Source organism: Aquarana catesbeiana, linkage group LG13 (assembly GCF_042186555.1).
Source record: "Aquarana catesbeiana isolate 2022-GZ linkage group LG13, ASM4218655v1, whole genome shotgun sequence".
Classification (NCBI taxonomy): domain Eukaryota; kingdom Metazoa; phylum Chordata; class Amphibia; order Anura; family Ranidae; genus Aquarana; species Aquarana catesbeiana.
Genome location: NC_133336.1, coordinates 77165227 through 77182317, shown reverse-complemented (window position 1 = coordinate 77182317; position 17091 = coordinate 77165227). Strand labels below are relative to the sequence as shown.

Genomic DNA, 17091 nt, shown 5'->3' with positions numbered 1-17091 from the left:
CCATTGTTGGTGTAGAAGGAATATTGTCTTGTATCAGTAGGGGGAATAGTGTCCCAAAGGCCTGATAAAGGCAAGCAAAGGGCCACATTTGGCCCTCGGGCCCGCAGTTTGGAGACCACTGTTGTAAAGAAACAGCTGTTTTACAATGTCCTATGCATACTGAAAATGAATGGGAGGGTCTGGTTCATTGAAATAAGCTGATGCACTCTCAGTGTTCTGATTAGAAAAGCTACAGGGTCTGCATCCCTTTTTTTAATTAAACCTTGGGGAGTACCTCAACAAAACTCAAATCCCTGTTACAAGGGGTGTCTAAAATCTGGCTTGTATCTTAGTGCAGACATCTGGGGAAATAAGTGAGCCAATCACACAACCAAGAAATTGCATTTCTAGAAGCATCCTGTATACCAACTGTGTACAGATTGCATGGAATTTTACAGAAAATTACAGTGGCTTCAGATTGAAACGGAAAGGTAATTTATAATAACAATAAAGCCCCATTCTGGGATGAAATTAGCTTTCTCCCCCCAACCTATGTTGACAGTCTTTTTTCCCTATTACCTGGTGAAGCCAGCAATACTCACCTAAATTCCCCATCAAGGTACCTTTCAGCCATCGGTTCTGGTGTTGGGGACTGCTAATCCAGCGCTACAATGGCACCCCAAGACCACCGGTCCCCTATTATCCCCCTGTGATAATGTCAGTTCCCCCCTAAGTGAACCCTGCCATTGGCCATCTACTAGGAAGTGTTCATGTCATGCAGGCAGAGATGTAGAACCCCAAGCAGGAAGTAAACAGCAGAGAAGACTTGGGGCTGCGGCATCACATGACCGTGGGATAAGTTAAGTAAAAAAAGGGCATTTGGATAAAGATCTTTATTTGTTCCAGCAATCACAAAATCCCAGAGTGGGGCATTAAATTACAACATGGCTTGTGTAGCAATTGTATATCCTTTAGTTTTTTTCGTTTGTTATCTGTTTTTACACAGTCATCACATGTATTGTGTTTGTTGTTCTGTGGTTTGTTTTATAACATTTGCAACTTAGTGTATGAGTTTCCTTTAATTAAGACATTTATGAAACTAAATTGGCCATAACTGTCGCTCACTGTTGTGTCATGTATGCTATCTGATGTCTTCTCTGGGGACATGTTGGTCTGATCTATTCTTTGTTTCTCTACAGAATTCTGAACCCATTTCAGATATATACACAGAGCTATGTGATGGCTTGTACCTGCTTCGACTCTTGGAATATATTTCAGGAGAACAACTACCCAAACCAGCACGAGGGAGGATGAGAGTTCATTTTCTGGAAAACAACAGCAAAGCTCTTGCCTTCCTGAAGTCCAAGGTCAGAAATACGTATAAAGAGAACTGGCCAGTTCACAGGAAAAAGTTTCGGTGACTCCTATGAGCCCCATGACCTATAACACTTTACACTTCTGCCTCTAGTTTCCCAAATCTCTCATGGATGTTTCTTTGTCTTTCTTTACAATCCCAATTCATCAAGCTGCAATAGTACTTAAAGTGGTTCTACACAAAGCATTTTTTACCTCAAGCATTCCTTGCATTAAAGTGGAAGTGAACTTCTATCTCTTACTTTTACCTATAGATAAGCCTATAATAAGGCTTACCTATAGGTAGTGTAAATATCTCCTAAACGTGCATCATTTAGCAGATATTTACTGTACATGCAGCCGGTGACATCACTGGCGCATGCGCTCTGAAGGAACGGCCACACGTGCCATTCCTTCAGAGCCCTGTGCTGTGAACATGCACGGGAGTGACATCATCACGGCCTCAGCCAGTCACAAAAGCGGAGTCCGCGAAACCTGGAAGCAATACAGGTGAAGATGAGAGCACCTGCAGTGCTGACATCTCAACGCTAGAAGAGCTTCGTTTTAAGGTAAGTTTAACATAATGTGCTAGTGTGTGATACATACTAGCATATTATGCCATTACCTTGCAGGTACAAAAAAAATTAAGAAACAACTTCTTACAACTGCTTTAAGATTAAAAATGTTCCAGTAGTCGCACTGTCCCATTACCTCCCTATGTAGTTACCAGTGCCCTATCTTGATCCAGCGCTGTGCCCGTCTACAGCAGCACTGGTCTCTGTTCATCACTTCACAGGACACAGAGACAGAAGTGGGAGCCTTTTGCTCCTGCTGCTGTCAGTCAAATCTTGTGAGGAGGGACTGGGGGCTGGGCTGAGCCACACTGTGTGTGTCTATGGATGCACACATCCCAGCTCAGGAGCGAGCCCACAGCAAGCCACTTGCTATCGCGGCACACTCAGAAGAGGAGGAACATCAGTGGGGGACCCCAGAAACGGAGGTTCGCGGCTGCATTGTGCAATACCATTGCACAGAGAAGGTTAGTATATCATGTTTATTATTTTAATTTAATCCTGAAAAATCTTCAGAAAGCGATACTTCCTTGAGTGTCAAATGCCTGGCCCCCTGCTGGACCCTGTGGTGCGATCCACTGGCCTCTGCATCACCACTGTGTCTTGAAGTGACATAGAGCGCCATAGAGGGGGACCTGGAAGTCAACACCCCCGGAAGTAGTTTCTGAAAATTCTTTAGCCAGCAATTTTCTTTTATTGCAGCAGAGATCTCTAGCCTGATAGGGCTGAGTATCTAAATTGTTCTTTGCAGGGGGAGCTTTATTTTGTGTTCTGGTTTTAGCAACATAGTTGCTGTAGTGTACAAAGGCATCCCAGAGTGGCCTCCCAGTATGTAATTTCAATATTTTTATTTTTTATACACCTATTAGCAAGTAGACTTGTGCACAACGGAAAAATTCATTTAGTTTCGGTTCGTTGTCATTCGTAAAATACATAATTTCGTTCTGTTATTTTCGTATGTTACGTTAATATGTTTTCGAAAAATTCGTTATTAATCGTAGAGTGCCGATATTCGTTATACTGAATCTCGAATCATGTTGAATCCATTCGTTATATGCGCTATAATTTAGTTTGTATTCCTTGAAATTGGATATTTATGTATGTATATATATTCGTGATAATGATTTGTAGTTTGGAAAGTCGTTTGTTTATTGAATCTTTTAACACACACAATAACAATATCTCTTCTCCTCGGCTCAAATACAATACAACACCCTTCTCACTCAGTTCTCAGGAATGCACTTTGCCAGTAATCCAACCTTCAGCACAAAATTAATCAGCTGATTGGACTGTAAGATTTACTTTGAGATGACCTTTTGTTTCATTAGACCTTTAACGAATTACCGAATCATGTCGAATTCATTTGTTATATCCGCTATAATCCGCTATAATTTCTTTCGTATTCATTGAAATTCATTATTCTTTTATTTGGACATTCGGATGCATCCAAATGTCCGAAAGATGCAAAATTCGGCTGAATTTCGATTCGTTACGAAACGAATTGCACAAGCCTATTAGCAAACACTGCAATGTGGTCATATATAAATTTGTGAGTAAATTATACCTTTTCAATATGATTTTCAAGATTTACATACTTCCCATATTTTTTTTATTGCAAGAGAAAATTATATATATATCTCAGTTTACACAGCGCTTTACAATTGTACATTAAACATTCACATAAGTCCCTGTCCTCAAGAGCTTGTAGTCTAAGCTCCCTATCTAGCATACACAAGTACTACACAATAGGACCAATTTAGACAACAAGCTTGAACATCTTTGAAATATATCACAGACTGCTGCCCTCACACCTCCACTCCCAGAACCGGTCTGCTTCATTCTCCTTGCATAATGTAGCGGCCTTTCCCTCCTCAAAACTTAATGGCTTCTACCTCTTTACCAAACTTGGAAACTAAGTTTAGCTAGGGTGGAGAGGCTGCCAAGTTGTGTGGGGGGAAAAGTTGCCAAGTTGTGTGAGAGGCTGCCAAGTTGCGGGTGGGGGAAAAGTCATTTAAAGCTTTGTGTATGGGTAGAGGTGGTCAGATCACTATTGTGTTCTGTGGTGAAATAAGAGTCGGCAGGAGGAACCACTGCACCCAAGGGAAACACTATCCAAAACACACAGATGTTTCAGAATGCAGACCCTGGAGTTCCTCAAGAGAGTTAAGTTCTAATAAACTGCCTGTTGGAAAGGCAAATATATATCTTCTTTTACAGGGGACTGCTGCTGTATGTTCTTATACCTGGTAGTGGGGTTGCTTTAATGTTGTCACTCATGGCCTCTTGCACACTGGGCTTTTAGCCCTGGAGCATGAGGGTCTGACCTTTGGCTGAGGCTGGAGGGCATAGGTGCACCATCCATCCCCACTGCTGGTAGCCTGACAAACTAATGAGAATGTAACTAATAAAAAAATTAATAAAAAATACCCTCCTATATAAGGGGGGGTACATATAAAGTGTATAGAGGAATACCTTAGTAAAAAAAGTGACTTACACCATAATAAACCATACTACATAAACAACAAGATATGTGCAAAAAAGTTGATTAGATCAGTGAATGTTAGCCAAGTGCATGAATATAATCATATCACAGCAAATATTGTATATGAAAACTAAAGTTGGCACGTATAGTGAAAATAAGTGCATAAATATAAAAGTCCAAAAATACTAAGTAGATGTTCACACAGCGTAGTTATTCCAAAGGACTATAATCTCAAATGAACCACCACCAGTAAACAAGAGGAGGCTTACCAGATGTTGATGACCTGGAGAGGCTTACGCCCCCCTAGGTCATATACGCTTGTAAGTCAAATGACTTGATGGATACTATGCTGACCCAATGGTTCCAATGCTTTTGGGTTGAAAGCACTTTATGAAAGTCTCAATATTTGCGGAAGTGTGATGTATAATTCCAGTAATGTAGTAATACCACTGCTGAATGTTTTACTTCACTCTGCAGCTGGAGCTTTGTTTGGTTGAACATCCATTCCTTTGTTCGTTCACACAAGATTCTCTATAGACTGTACACAGGGCAGGTGTTCCTCATACTTTCTCCTGCAGGTTGAATGTTCTTAGCCTTTTAACTCTTACATTCAAATGTTCTTAAGCTATTCAAATGTAACATTTGCCTGGCGAAAGGCAACAAGAAAACTATTACACATATATTACTTTGCGATAATTATGTGTTACTCTTGCACAAATGTTAAGACATTTGCAAATCAAATTTTTAATAAATCAGCTCTATTGTGTCAATGACCCAGAACAAGTATGCTGATGGAGTTCTTACTTTACTCTGACCTCAGCTGATGCATTTTGGTCATTAATAAGTGGTTACTGTGCGTATCAAACCCAAAGGCAGCCAGGTAATTTAGATTGTCAGAAGAAGCTCAGCAATGATTGCCCACCTTATTCTCTCAATATAGTTGAATGTCAACCATGAAGGCCAATTTGGGTTCAGCATGTAAATGTTTTCGGTAGAAGAATCAGTTATTTGCTGGATATTTTATATTGCTCATTTGAGTCTGAAGAGTCTACGGCCTTCGTTCTGTCACTGTGTGTCTGCCATCTCCCTCCCCCGACCTGTATATATGAACTACGTATATTACTTTCCTGGCTGGGATATCCATGGCACAAACCCAGACACAATATTGTTGCAATATGCAAGTCAGACAGCATAATTCTTTTATGCCTTCGCTGATCTTATGGTATATTGCGGTCATGGAATATATAGCACTAGTTTGGAAGTTAACCAACTCAAAGGGAAAAATATAACAATTGGAATATATAGGTTTTCCACAATTAAGTATACTTGGATGCCAGTAAAACATTTTGACATCCAAAACCTTTAATGCCCTTAAACATATGTATGGCGTGCAAATGATTTGTCCATAAAGTCTATCCAAATTCTTTTTTTTTTTTTTAATAGAGTTGAGAAGAGTTGGAACCTCAACAAGGCTGTAATTGCCACCTGTGTCCCGAATACAGAGATTTACTCTCTATGTCTTGAAACAATTGTTCTGATGACAGAGAACAGGAGAATTCCTTTCACTTCCTGTTGTGTCTACCACTTCCTTTTCAGTTCCTTTTCTCCTCAACATTACAGGTTCTCTTTAACATTTCACCACTTTAACTTCTTAGTTAGTAAGTACACAACTAAAAAAAAAAATCACAAATCCCCAGTTTGTCCCACATAAATGATTCGCCTGGAATTTACTACCAAGCCGCTCATAATGTCTTGTATATTGATTCTCTAATTGTAAGCTCAGCCTAGTCATAGAACAACATGTCAATCAGAAGAAAAAAGCCTATCTACATTTCCTGTAGAATGATTTGGTTTCTTTAGTTTCAGTAATGTTTATTAAAGTTTTAAATTAGTTAAAAGTACAATTATAGGCTCATGAGTGACAGTCTAAACAAGTACAATATCTAATTACTATGTGATGCACAAGCCTCAAAGTAAGCAAAATCCCTTATGGAGCCAAATCCTTTATTTGTGTCCCACATGCTCCACTTCTCCACTGTGGTGTTTTCCGCAGCAGAATCACTGCTGTCAATCCAGAAAACAGTGGGCGGGACTGAGTGTGGCTGACTGACAAGCTACGGGCTAGTGAATCAGCAGTGACAATGCTGATAGTCACTCCCCCTGCAATATTTTTTCATCCCAATGTAGTACAAGCAGGCACAGCCTGCATCAGTGTTGCCAACCTACCAGATTGAAATTTACTGAGACGTCACCCAAAATTTCCTGGCACAGCCAAGTTTTTACTGGAATTTCCAAAAGTTACAAAATTACAGTTTTAAGTGCAAATTTTAGTATTTAGGCTACAAACAAGTACAATATGCAATTAGCAATGTGATTTAAGGTAGATATTAGGGCAAAAAACACATTTCTTATTTTATTTTCGATATAGTAAGTAAGTAGCTCAGGAACAGGACTCAAGAGGGCAAGATATTAGAATAGGAAGGCACACACACTCTTGGTCCCTTCAGTCCACTCCAGTCTAAACAGCACTGGCACTCCCGCTCCTGCTCCTGTCCTGCAGACCTGCACACAAGGCTCTGGCCGCTCTGCTTGGCTACCTTGCACCATGACATCACACGACACTCTCGGGCACTGCCTCCACCAGAGCTGCCTGAACACACTGTAGCAGGGACTCGGATGGTCTCGGCCAGCTCTGGACCGAGCCAAACATCACAGCCATATTTTTTACTGGCAACTTTTTCCTTATACTGGCATTTACTGGCAGGAGAAAATTGCCTGTTTTTTTAACTGGCTTCCAGTAAAAATACTGACGGTTGGCAACACTGGCCTGCATGAGAGTGGCAACTCTGCTCTGAATTCAGAAGCAGTGCAGCATCATTGCCACCCCATCACATGAACCTGCATTAGGTGGACTTTACAGTCTGGCTCAAGAGGTATTTAGGGAACTCTGCAGGGGGACCAAGGGAAAACTAAAAGTGCAGATGCACTTATAATTAAGTGCTGCAGTACATTTTTTAAACTTAGAAAAGTGATGGCAGAAAAAAAAAACAAGTGGTCCATCAAGTCTGACCCATTTTTTTTTAAAGCGGTAGTAATCTCTGGGAGAAAAAAAACAAAACTTTAACCACTTCCCGCCCAGCCTATAGCAGATTGACGGCCGGGAAGTGGTTCTGTTATCCTGACTGGGCGTCATATGACGTCCAGCAGGATGACATGCTGGTGCGCGCCTGTGGGGGCACGCATAGCGGCGATCGCAAGTGCGGCGTGTCAGTCTGACACCCCGCATCTCCGACCGTGATAAGAAGCCTCTGTCAGAGGCTTCTTACCACGTGAACAGCTGTGACCAATCACAGCTGATCATCACGTGAACCAGGAAGTGCCGGTAAACGGCATTCCTCGCTTCGCGCTGACAGGGAGAGCCAATCGGCGGCTCTCCCTGTCAGAGGGGGGTCTATGCTGATAATCAGCACATTGATTATCAGCACAGACCCCTCAAATGTAACAATAACCTGCTAATCAGTGCCCAGAAGTGCCACAACAATAAAGTGTGCCAGTTCCCACCATAGTGCCAATCACTGCCCTCCAGAGTGCCAATCACTGCCCACCACAGTGCCAATCACTGCCCAGCAGTAACACCTGTCAGTACTTCTCAGTACCTAATCATCAGTTCTGCCCATCAGTGCCACCTGTCAGTGCCCATCAGTGCCGCCTATCAGTGCCCATCAGTGCCATCTATCAGTGCCCATCAGTGCTGCATATCAGTGCCGCCTATTGATGCCCGTCAGTGCTGAATATCAGTGCCGCCTATCAGTGCCCATCAATTCTACATATCAGTGCCTCCTCATCAGTGCCCATCAGTGCCATTTTATCAGTGCCAACTCATCAGTGCCCATCAGTGCCGCCTCATCAGTGCCCGTCAGTGAAAGGGAAAACAACATTTAATGAAAGAAACTAAAAAAAAAATAATTTTTTTCAAAAATGTTGGTCTTTTTTAGTTTGTTTAGCAAACAATATAAACTGCAGAGGCGATCAAATACCACCAAAAGAAAGCTCTATTTGTGGGAAGACAATGATAAAAAATTTAGTTTGGGTACAGTGTTGCATGACCGTGCAATTGTCATTCAAAGTGTGACAGCGCTGAAAGCTGAAAATTATCCTGGGCAGAAAGGGGCGTAAGTGCCTGGTATTGAAGTGCTTAAACAAATAATGCTGCGCTAGTGATAATGAATGTAACCAACCACTTAGTGTATCAATTTTCCTGTTCAAATATGAGTGCCAACATAATAACATGTGAATATACAAATATATAATACATTCATGTGTATTACTTCTTGTGATAATATAAATCCTGTGCTTGATAAAATCAAATGTTTAATTAATAAAAATGTCAGAAAGAAGTTGTGACTTGTTGAGTCTTCACAAATCCTCAAAAATCCGTGCTTTGTATCTATTCACCTCAGTGCCCCCCATAAGAAATGCGCTCACCTCACAAAGTGTGACCTCACACTTACGTTTGGTCAAATAAAGCTTTTTAGTCACCCTGGACTGACACATCATACTTTCCTCCTCATTGCTCCATTGATGTGCCTCCATTATGACTTGATATACATGAGAGAAAAAGAGCTCCAAATAAGGCTTATATCGTTTCAAACAATATTCAATTTACTTTAAAAATGTGCATAGAACTCACATTTAGAAGGTGCTCCAGTGCACCAACTGTACAGTGGGGGAAATAAGTATTTGATCCCCTACAGATTTTGTAAGTTTGCCCATTTACAAAGAAATGAAGGGGTGTATTATAATCATATTGTATAATCATAGGTGTATTTTAAATGATAGAGACAGAATATCAACCAAAAATCCAGAAAAAACACATAAAACAAATGCTATAAATTAAGTTGCAGTTCAGTGAGTGGAATAAGTATTTGATCCTTAAGTAAAACATGACTTAGTACTTGGTGGAGAAACCCTTGTTGGCAAACACAGAGGTAAGACGTTTCAAATCGTTGGTTACCAGGTTTGCACACAATAGGGATTTTGGTCCTCTCTTCTTTACAGATCTTCTATAAATCCTTATAGGTTTCTTGGCTGTCGCTTGGCAACTTGAAGTTTCAGCTCCCTCCATAAATTTTCTATAGGATTAAGGTCTGGAGACTGACTAGGCCTCTCCATGACCTTAATGTGCTTCTTCTTGAGCCACTCCTTTGTTGCCTTGGCGGTAAGTTTTGGGTCATTGTCATCCTGGAAGACCCATCCATGACCCATCTTCAGTGTTCTGACTGAGGGAAGAAGGTTCTCATCCAATATTTTACAATACATGGCCCTGTCCAATGGCCCCTCAATGCGGCAATGTCGGTCTGTACCTTTAGCAGAGAAGCAGCCCCAAAAAATAATGTTTCCACCTCTGTGCTTGACTGTAGGGATGGTGTTCTTAGTGGTCATAGTCAGCATTTTTCTTCCTCCAAACATGGGGAGTCCCCCTCCTGAAGACGGCACATGTACAGTCATGCCAATGAACATCTAAATGATTCAGAGAAGAATTGGAAGAAAGTGCTGTGGTCAGATGAGACCAAAATTGAGTTCTTTGGCATTAACTTGACTTGCACATGTTTGGAGGAAGAAAAATGTTGAATATGAGCCTAAGAGCACCATCCCTACAGTCAAGTACAGAGGTGGAAACATTATGCTTTGAGGCTGTTTCTCTGCTAAAGGTACAGACTGACTGTGCCGCATTGAGGGGCTAATGAACGGGGCCACGTATTATAAAATATTGGATGATAACCTTCCCTCAGCCAGAACACTGAAGATGGGTCATGGATATGTCTTCCAGCATGACAATGAACCAAAATATACCGCCAAGGCAACAAAGGAGTGGCTCTAGTTGAAGCACATTAAAGCGGAGTTCCACCCTAAAGTGGAAATTCCGCTCATCGGATTCCTCCCCCCCCTCCGGTGTCACAATTGGCACCTTTCAGGGGGGAGGAGGGTGCAGATACCTGTATAATACAGGTATCTGCACCCACTTCTGGGTATAGCTAGCCGCAGCTAGCCGCAGAGTCCCCGCCCACCCCCGTTGTGTTGTGGGAAATACACAGTTCCCACAACACAATGGGGACCAGTGTAGACGCGCAGCGCGACTCGCGCATGCGCAGTAGGGAACCGGGCAGTGAAGCCGCAACGCTTCACTTCCCGATTCCCTCAGTGAGAATGGTGGCGGCAGCACCCGAGGATCGAGGGACGGTTCGGCCTCGGGTGCCGACATCGCTGGACCCCGGGACAGGTAAGTGTCCTTATTTTAAAAGTCAGCAGCTGCAGTATTTGCAGCTGCTGACATCTAAAAAAAATTTTGTAGCAAAACTCCGCTTTAAGGTCATGGAGTGGCCTAGCCAGATTCCAGACCTTAATCCTATAGAAAATGTATGGAGGGAGCTGAAACTTCACGTTGCCAAGCGACAGCCAAGAAACCTTAAGGATTTAGAGAAGATCTGTAAAGAAGAGTGGACCAAAATCCCTCCTGAGATGTGTGCAAACCTGGTCACCAACTACAAGAAACGTCTTACCTCTGTGCTTGCCAACAAGGGTTTTTTCCACCAAGTACTATGTCATGTTTTGCTTAGGGATCAAATACTTATTTTACTCACTGAACTGCAACCTAATTTATAGCATCTGTATCATGTTTTTTTCTGGATTTTTGGTTAATATTCTGTCTACATCATTTAAAATACAACTATGATAAAAATTTTAGACCCTTCATTTCTTTATAAGTGGGCAAACTTACAAAATCTGCAGGGGATCAGAGTCACGAGACCCTGTGATGTAACACATAGGGGAGGGGCAGATTTGTTTGGCAAGACCCTTTTCCATCTTTTACGGAGAGACACGAAGTAGCTGAAGCATTGTGGTTTTATATGATATACGCTGTATACAGTTGGTGCACTGGAGCACCTTTTAAATGTGAATTCTATGCACATTTTTAAATAAATTTAATATTGTTTAAAACGATATAAGCCTTATTTGGAGCTCTTTTTCTCTCATGTATATCGAGTCATAATGGAGGCACATCAATGGAGCAATGAGGAGGAAAGTATGATGTGTCAGTCCAGGGTGACTAAAAAGCTTTATTTGACCAAACGTAAGTGTGAGGTCACACTTTGTGAGGTGAGCGCATTTCTTATGGGGGAGCACTGAGGTGAATAGATACAAAGCACGGATTTTTGAGGATTTGTGAAGACTCAACAAGTCACAACTTCTTTCTGACATTTTTATTAATTAAACATTTGATTGCACTCAAGCACAGGATTTATATTATCACAAGAAGAAATACACATGAATGTATTATATATTTGTATATTCACATGTTATTATTTTGGCACTCATATTTGCACAGGAAAATTGATACACTACGGATGAGCACTAATGTGGCATGGATGTGGCATGGATGTGGCAAGGATGATCACTGATGTGGCACAGATGATCACTGATGTGGCATTGATGTGACATGGATGAGCATGAATGAGCCATGGATGGGTATGGGTGAGCATGAATGAGCCATGGATGGGTATGGGTGAGCATGAATGAGCCATGGATGGGGATGGATGAGCTATGGATGGAGCACAGATGAGCCATGGATGGAGCACGGATGCGCCAGGGATGGAACATGGATGGATGAATGAGCCATGGATGGAGCACGCATGGAGCATGGATAGAGCACGGATGGAGCATGGATGAATGGATGAGCCATGGATGGAGCACGCATGGAGCATGGATAGAGCACAGATGGAGCATGGATGAATGGATGATCCATGGATGGAGCACGCATGGAGCATGGATAGAGCACGGATGGAGCAAGGATGAATGGATGAGCCATGGATGGAGCACGCATGGAGCATGGGGTCAGGGCAACAGCTCAGAGCTCTGAAGGGACGGCATAATCAGTATGCCATCCCTTCAGAGCGCAGTGCGCTCTGAAGTGAGAAAAACAATGAATATCACCTAAACAGTGCATGTTTAGGAGATATTCCTTGTACTGACAGGTAAGCTTTATTATAACCTTACCTGTAGATATAAGTCACAAAGCCGGGTTTACCACCACTTTAATTTACTTTTTTTTTTGTTAATTTTTTTTGTCTGAGTATAGATCTATGTTTGTCCCAAGCATGTTTGAATCCATTTACTGTTGACAGTCTAAGTCAGGAAGTGTGTTAGGACTACTGAAAAAAACTTCCATTGTACTTATTTCTGTAACGTAAAGGGAAGGTGTTCAGTAGTTCATAAAGGCGAACTAGGCAGAGTTAATAACTCTGCTTAGGATAACCCTGCAGAGTACAGTGGAATGTACAATATCACTAGATTTCTGGCAGGATCCAAAGGTAATTTCAAACAGTAAAATCAGTCTGTATATGCAGCATAGCATGCTTGTTATACTCACTGTGGAACTTAAAGGGTTAATCCTCTGCATTGTGTAAAAAGACTGTTTTATCCTGTATGCACAGATCCTTCTCTCCTGCACTGTCTATCTGGGGAAAACCAGCTAACACAGGCAGGGTAGCCGACCTGCACATGCTCAGTTGTGTCTTTTATGCTGGAAAGAACATTTACTTGTTCTCAGAGCTAGCCAGGTCACATGATATTGACACCACGCATGTGGGCGTGTATACAGGCTGTAGTGGAAATCTTCTACTACCTGGACCCTCAGCACTGGAGAAACTGTTCAGTTTATCATGTAAATGTGGTATACAGATCATCCAAAAAGGTATAGCACTGGGGGGGGGGGGGGGGGGGATGAACTATTTTCATATTACTTGATTTAGTACACTTTAAATTGTATATTTCAGACCAAATGGAGCAGATAGAAAAGGTTACCATTATGGTTTAAATATACTTTAACATATTGGCCTATCATAGATATAGAGGGATGGGAAGAAAGCATCAAAAGTCTGCAGAGAACAAGAAATGGCTGCTTATTACGCAAGCTTAAGAGACTTGTCACATTTCATAGCAGTAACGGTAATGCTGTGCAATCCAGTGCTGTGAACTATCCCTTATTGTTGAATAATTTTCAGGGCGGTTGCCTGTAAAAAAAAAATGAATTGGCAAAAATGGTGCCTTTTTACCCATCTTTTAATTGCCTATCATTTCATCCCTCACCCTTGACCGGAGTTGTCCAGACAAGGCAAAAATAAAAGGAACCGGTAGCATGCACACTCAGTTATCACCCTAAGATGAAAAATAAATAAAACTGTGACAGCTTCTACACAAGTTGCTGAAACTGGCATCCTGGAATAATGAAACATAAATGTTGAATTTTAAATATGTCTTCCAGAGCAATCATCTGCATACAATATAATGTTAGATCTAAGTTTACGTCAGAACCATAGTGTTATTATTTGTAGCGACAGATCGCTATAATGGCAGCTTTGTTATAAGTAGACCATGTCCTATTTTTTAATTCCCCTTATTTCTATTCTAGGTCCCTGTGAAGCTTATTGGTCCAGAAAATATCGTAGATGGAGATCGGACATTAATTTTAGGATTGATTTGGATTATTATTCTGCGATTTCAGATTGCTTCCATCACATTGGATAAGGTACAGCTAAAGTACTGAACTCTAGACCCTCTTGTTGTAGAAGGATTAGTATATAAACTGACCAATGAAACTCAAGTGAAAACAAGTTTCTATGATTCCCATACAAACTAGTCTGCATGTGATTGCAGTGCTTACCAAGGCTTGGCAGATCTATGCGGCTGCATTCTGCATGTAGGGCAGCCTATTTATTTCAATGGGCTGCCCTACCCACAGCATTTCGGGGCAAAAAGTCTTGTACCCTTTTTTAAAATCACACTGCACAGAATCGCAATGTACTTTGGCATCATGCAGTTTTGCACGCACAAAAATGCAGGCATTTTCCTGATGCTGGGGGGAGCCATTAGGAATTAATGGCACCCCCGCGCGTCTGCTAACAAGCAGCACATTTCTTTTGTGTGCGTTCCCCACACACGATAATGTGAACCTAGCCTAAAGTTCCATATATGGAGTATTTGTTGCCACAGTGTATAAAGGTTGAATTCTGCAAATGTTGCTCCCGATTAGAGCATTGCTTGTTGCTATTTGGCGTTATTACCTCCATTGAGGGAGATGACAAGCCCATTCAATTGTCACAAGCAATCATTATCACTTGATAAGTGTTGCAAGTGTGCTGTGAAATGTCAATAGTAGGTCCTGGTGCAGAGCATTGCATTGGACATACAGGAGTCACTCTACCTGACATTTATTTTAGGGGATCTGGCCATTGGTGGCCACCTTTCTAAAGCAGGCCCTTACTAGTGGATGTTGAGCCTCATGTGGTTTAGCTGCCTTTGGTGTCACCTGTTGTGGCCTCTCAGTATGACTCCACAGACTCCATAAACCAGACCAAGCAGTTTAATGTATTGAAATTCAGTGGTTTGGGTATGAATACGAGGTGATGTTCTAGCAGACATGATGTGATGGCATGACCGTACAGTCAACTGATACCTCCATACATTGAGAGCCCTCATACCAATGTGCAGATGGCAGAAAATTAAATGGCTTCTGTATGGTAGGTTGCAAGATGGACCGTGTTCAACATTAGGGGGTTGAATAAAGCTCTGTGAATTGTGAATTTATAATGAAAAAGAAATGTGAAATGATTTGTAAAGTGGTTGACAAAGAATAACAATAGTTACAAAAAGATTTTTTATTCCCCCCCCCCCGCTTGGAGCATAGGTAAACATGGGGTGGCATTGCACACATGCAAAATTCCCCTTTGAGTCAGGATATACAACATTACAACTAATAACAAAGCTGCTTGGTGTGTAATTCATCTCCTATCCCCTAACTGCTTAATAAAATAAGTTACAAAAGTTTGGCTTTTGCATTTTCTTACAATTTAAAAAAAAAAAATTCCTCTTTAATATTTTGTCCTTGTAACCAGGATGAATTTGGTGCTACTGCAGCTCAAGCATCGGCCAAAGAAGCTCTTCTTATTTGGTGTCAAATTAAAACAGCCCCCTACTCCAATGTGGATGTGCAGGATTTCTCCAAAAGCTGGCGGGATGGTCTTGCATTCAATGCTCTCATTCATGCTCACAGGTAATTGTATTTCCTTGGAAGATTCTAAAAGTATGTCTTTTTACAATGGCAAAAAAGGGGAAGAACCTCTATCAGGTTTTATCATTGTCTCTAGGTCTAATTGGCAGATTGCCCTGCAGGTGCTGTCCCAGTGACTCCCTATGCGTCATGTTATGACAGGGTGTTACTTGAACAGGAAGTGAGGTTGAAAAATCTCCCAGGGGGATGCAGTAATACAAACCTAACAGAGGTTTTAAGTAGGGTTGCACCAATACCTATACTAGTATGGGTATCGATGCCGATACCGAGCATTTGCCCGAGCACAGATGTCTATCGCGTGCTTCAGAAACTAAGAGAGAACAATCTCTATTGTAAATTGGAGAAGTGTGAATTCCATCGTGGACAGGTTAAATTCCTGGGTTATGTAATTTCCACTGCTGGTCTTTCAATGGACCCAGAGAAACTTTCAGCAGTCTTACAGTGGCCCCGACCCGTGGGTTTACATCCTCTGCAGCGTTTTCTTGGCTTTGCCAACTATTATCGAAAGTTTATTCGTAACTTCTCCTCTCTGGTCAAGCCCCTGACTGATATGACCAGAAAGGATGGTAACCCACAGATTTGGTCTCTGGAGTCCATTAAGGCCTTTGAGAGTCTCAAGGCTGCCTTTGTTTCTGTTCCTGTGTTGGCACATCCTGATCCTACGTTACCTTTTATCCTTGAGGTTGATGCTTCTGAGACTGGAGTTGGCGCCCTTCTGTCTCAACATACTACCTCTGAGAGTGCTATGCATCCTTGTGGCTACTTTTCCAAGAAGTTGTCACCTGTGGAGTGCAATTAGGAGATTGGTGACAGAGAGCTGTTAGTGATCATTTTAGCCTTTAAAGAATTGAGACATCTCCTCGAATGTACCACTGTGGCGGTTCTCATTCGTACTGACCATAAGAATCTCACATTCTTGTCTGAGGCTAAATGCCTCTCTCCCAGAAGGACGCGATGGGCTCTTTTCTTGTCAAGTTTCAATTACATTGTCTCATTCTTAACCGGTACTAAGAATGGGGAGGGGCCTGGACGGAGCTGTCAGCAGAGAGGGAGAAGGAGAGTTTCAATACACACACCGTATCGCATGCCACACCGCGAGATTGACCGTTCTTTGTTTGTTAAGGATGGTGCACTCACGCACCCATAGTATGTGAGTACCCCAGCAAGGGGAGAGAAACTTTTTTATTAAAATCCTTTTTTACACTTGCAATATTGCGCTATGGAGTTTTTTTCTTTTGCATATACTAACTTCATTTGAGAGCATTGGAGGTCTGCACAGCTGGTTCCAAACGAGCACAGGAGTGGCTCCAAGGCTTTGTTTGACATAGTTTAATCGCTGTGTCACACACAGGAAGGTGAGCATATACACCTGTGGGGGTGGCTGGAAGACACTACATCATGTTTCTTGGTGACACACTTTTGGAAGGAAGGATATGCGAATTTCACTAAATCTCCGGACTTTGATTTTTTCTGGGCACTCTTATATTTCTGGATATATACTGTTTTGGACTTTATTTCATTCACCAGTAGTTATATCCCTTCACATTTCATTTGATTCAATATCTATGTGATATGTT

General features: G+C 41.7%; 1 protein-coding gene across 1 annotated transcript in view; it reads left to right on the top strand.

Moving 5' to 3' along the window:
* Positions 1-923: 923 nt before the first annotated feature.
* SPTBN5 (spectrin beta, non-erythrocytic 5) overlaps positions 924-17091 on the top strand; it is a 367667-nt gene continuing 351499 nt past the window's right edge. The window contains exons 1-5 of the mRNA XM_073608935.1: positions 924-941; positions 1179-1346; positions 4064-4066; positions 13856-13972; positions 15339-15496. Coding sequence (XP_073465036.1) covers positions 924-941; positions 1179-1346; positions 4064-4066; positions 13856-13972; positions 15339-15496 — 464 coding nt within the window. The remainder of the gene's footprint in view (positions 942-1178; positions 1347-4063; positions 4067-13855; positions 13973-15338; positions 15497-17091) is intronic.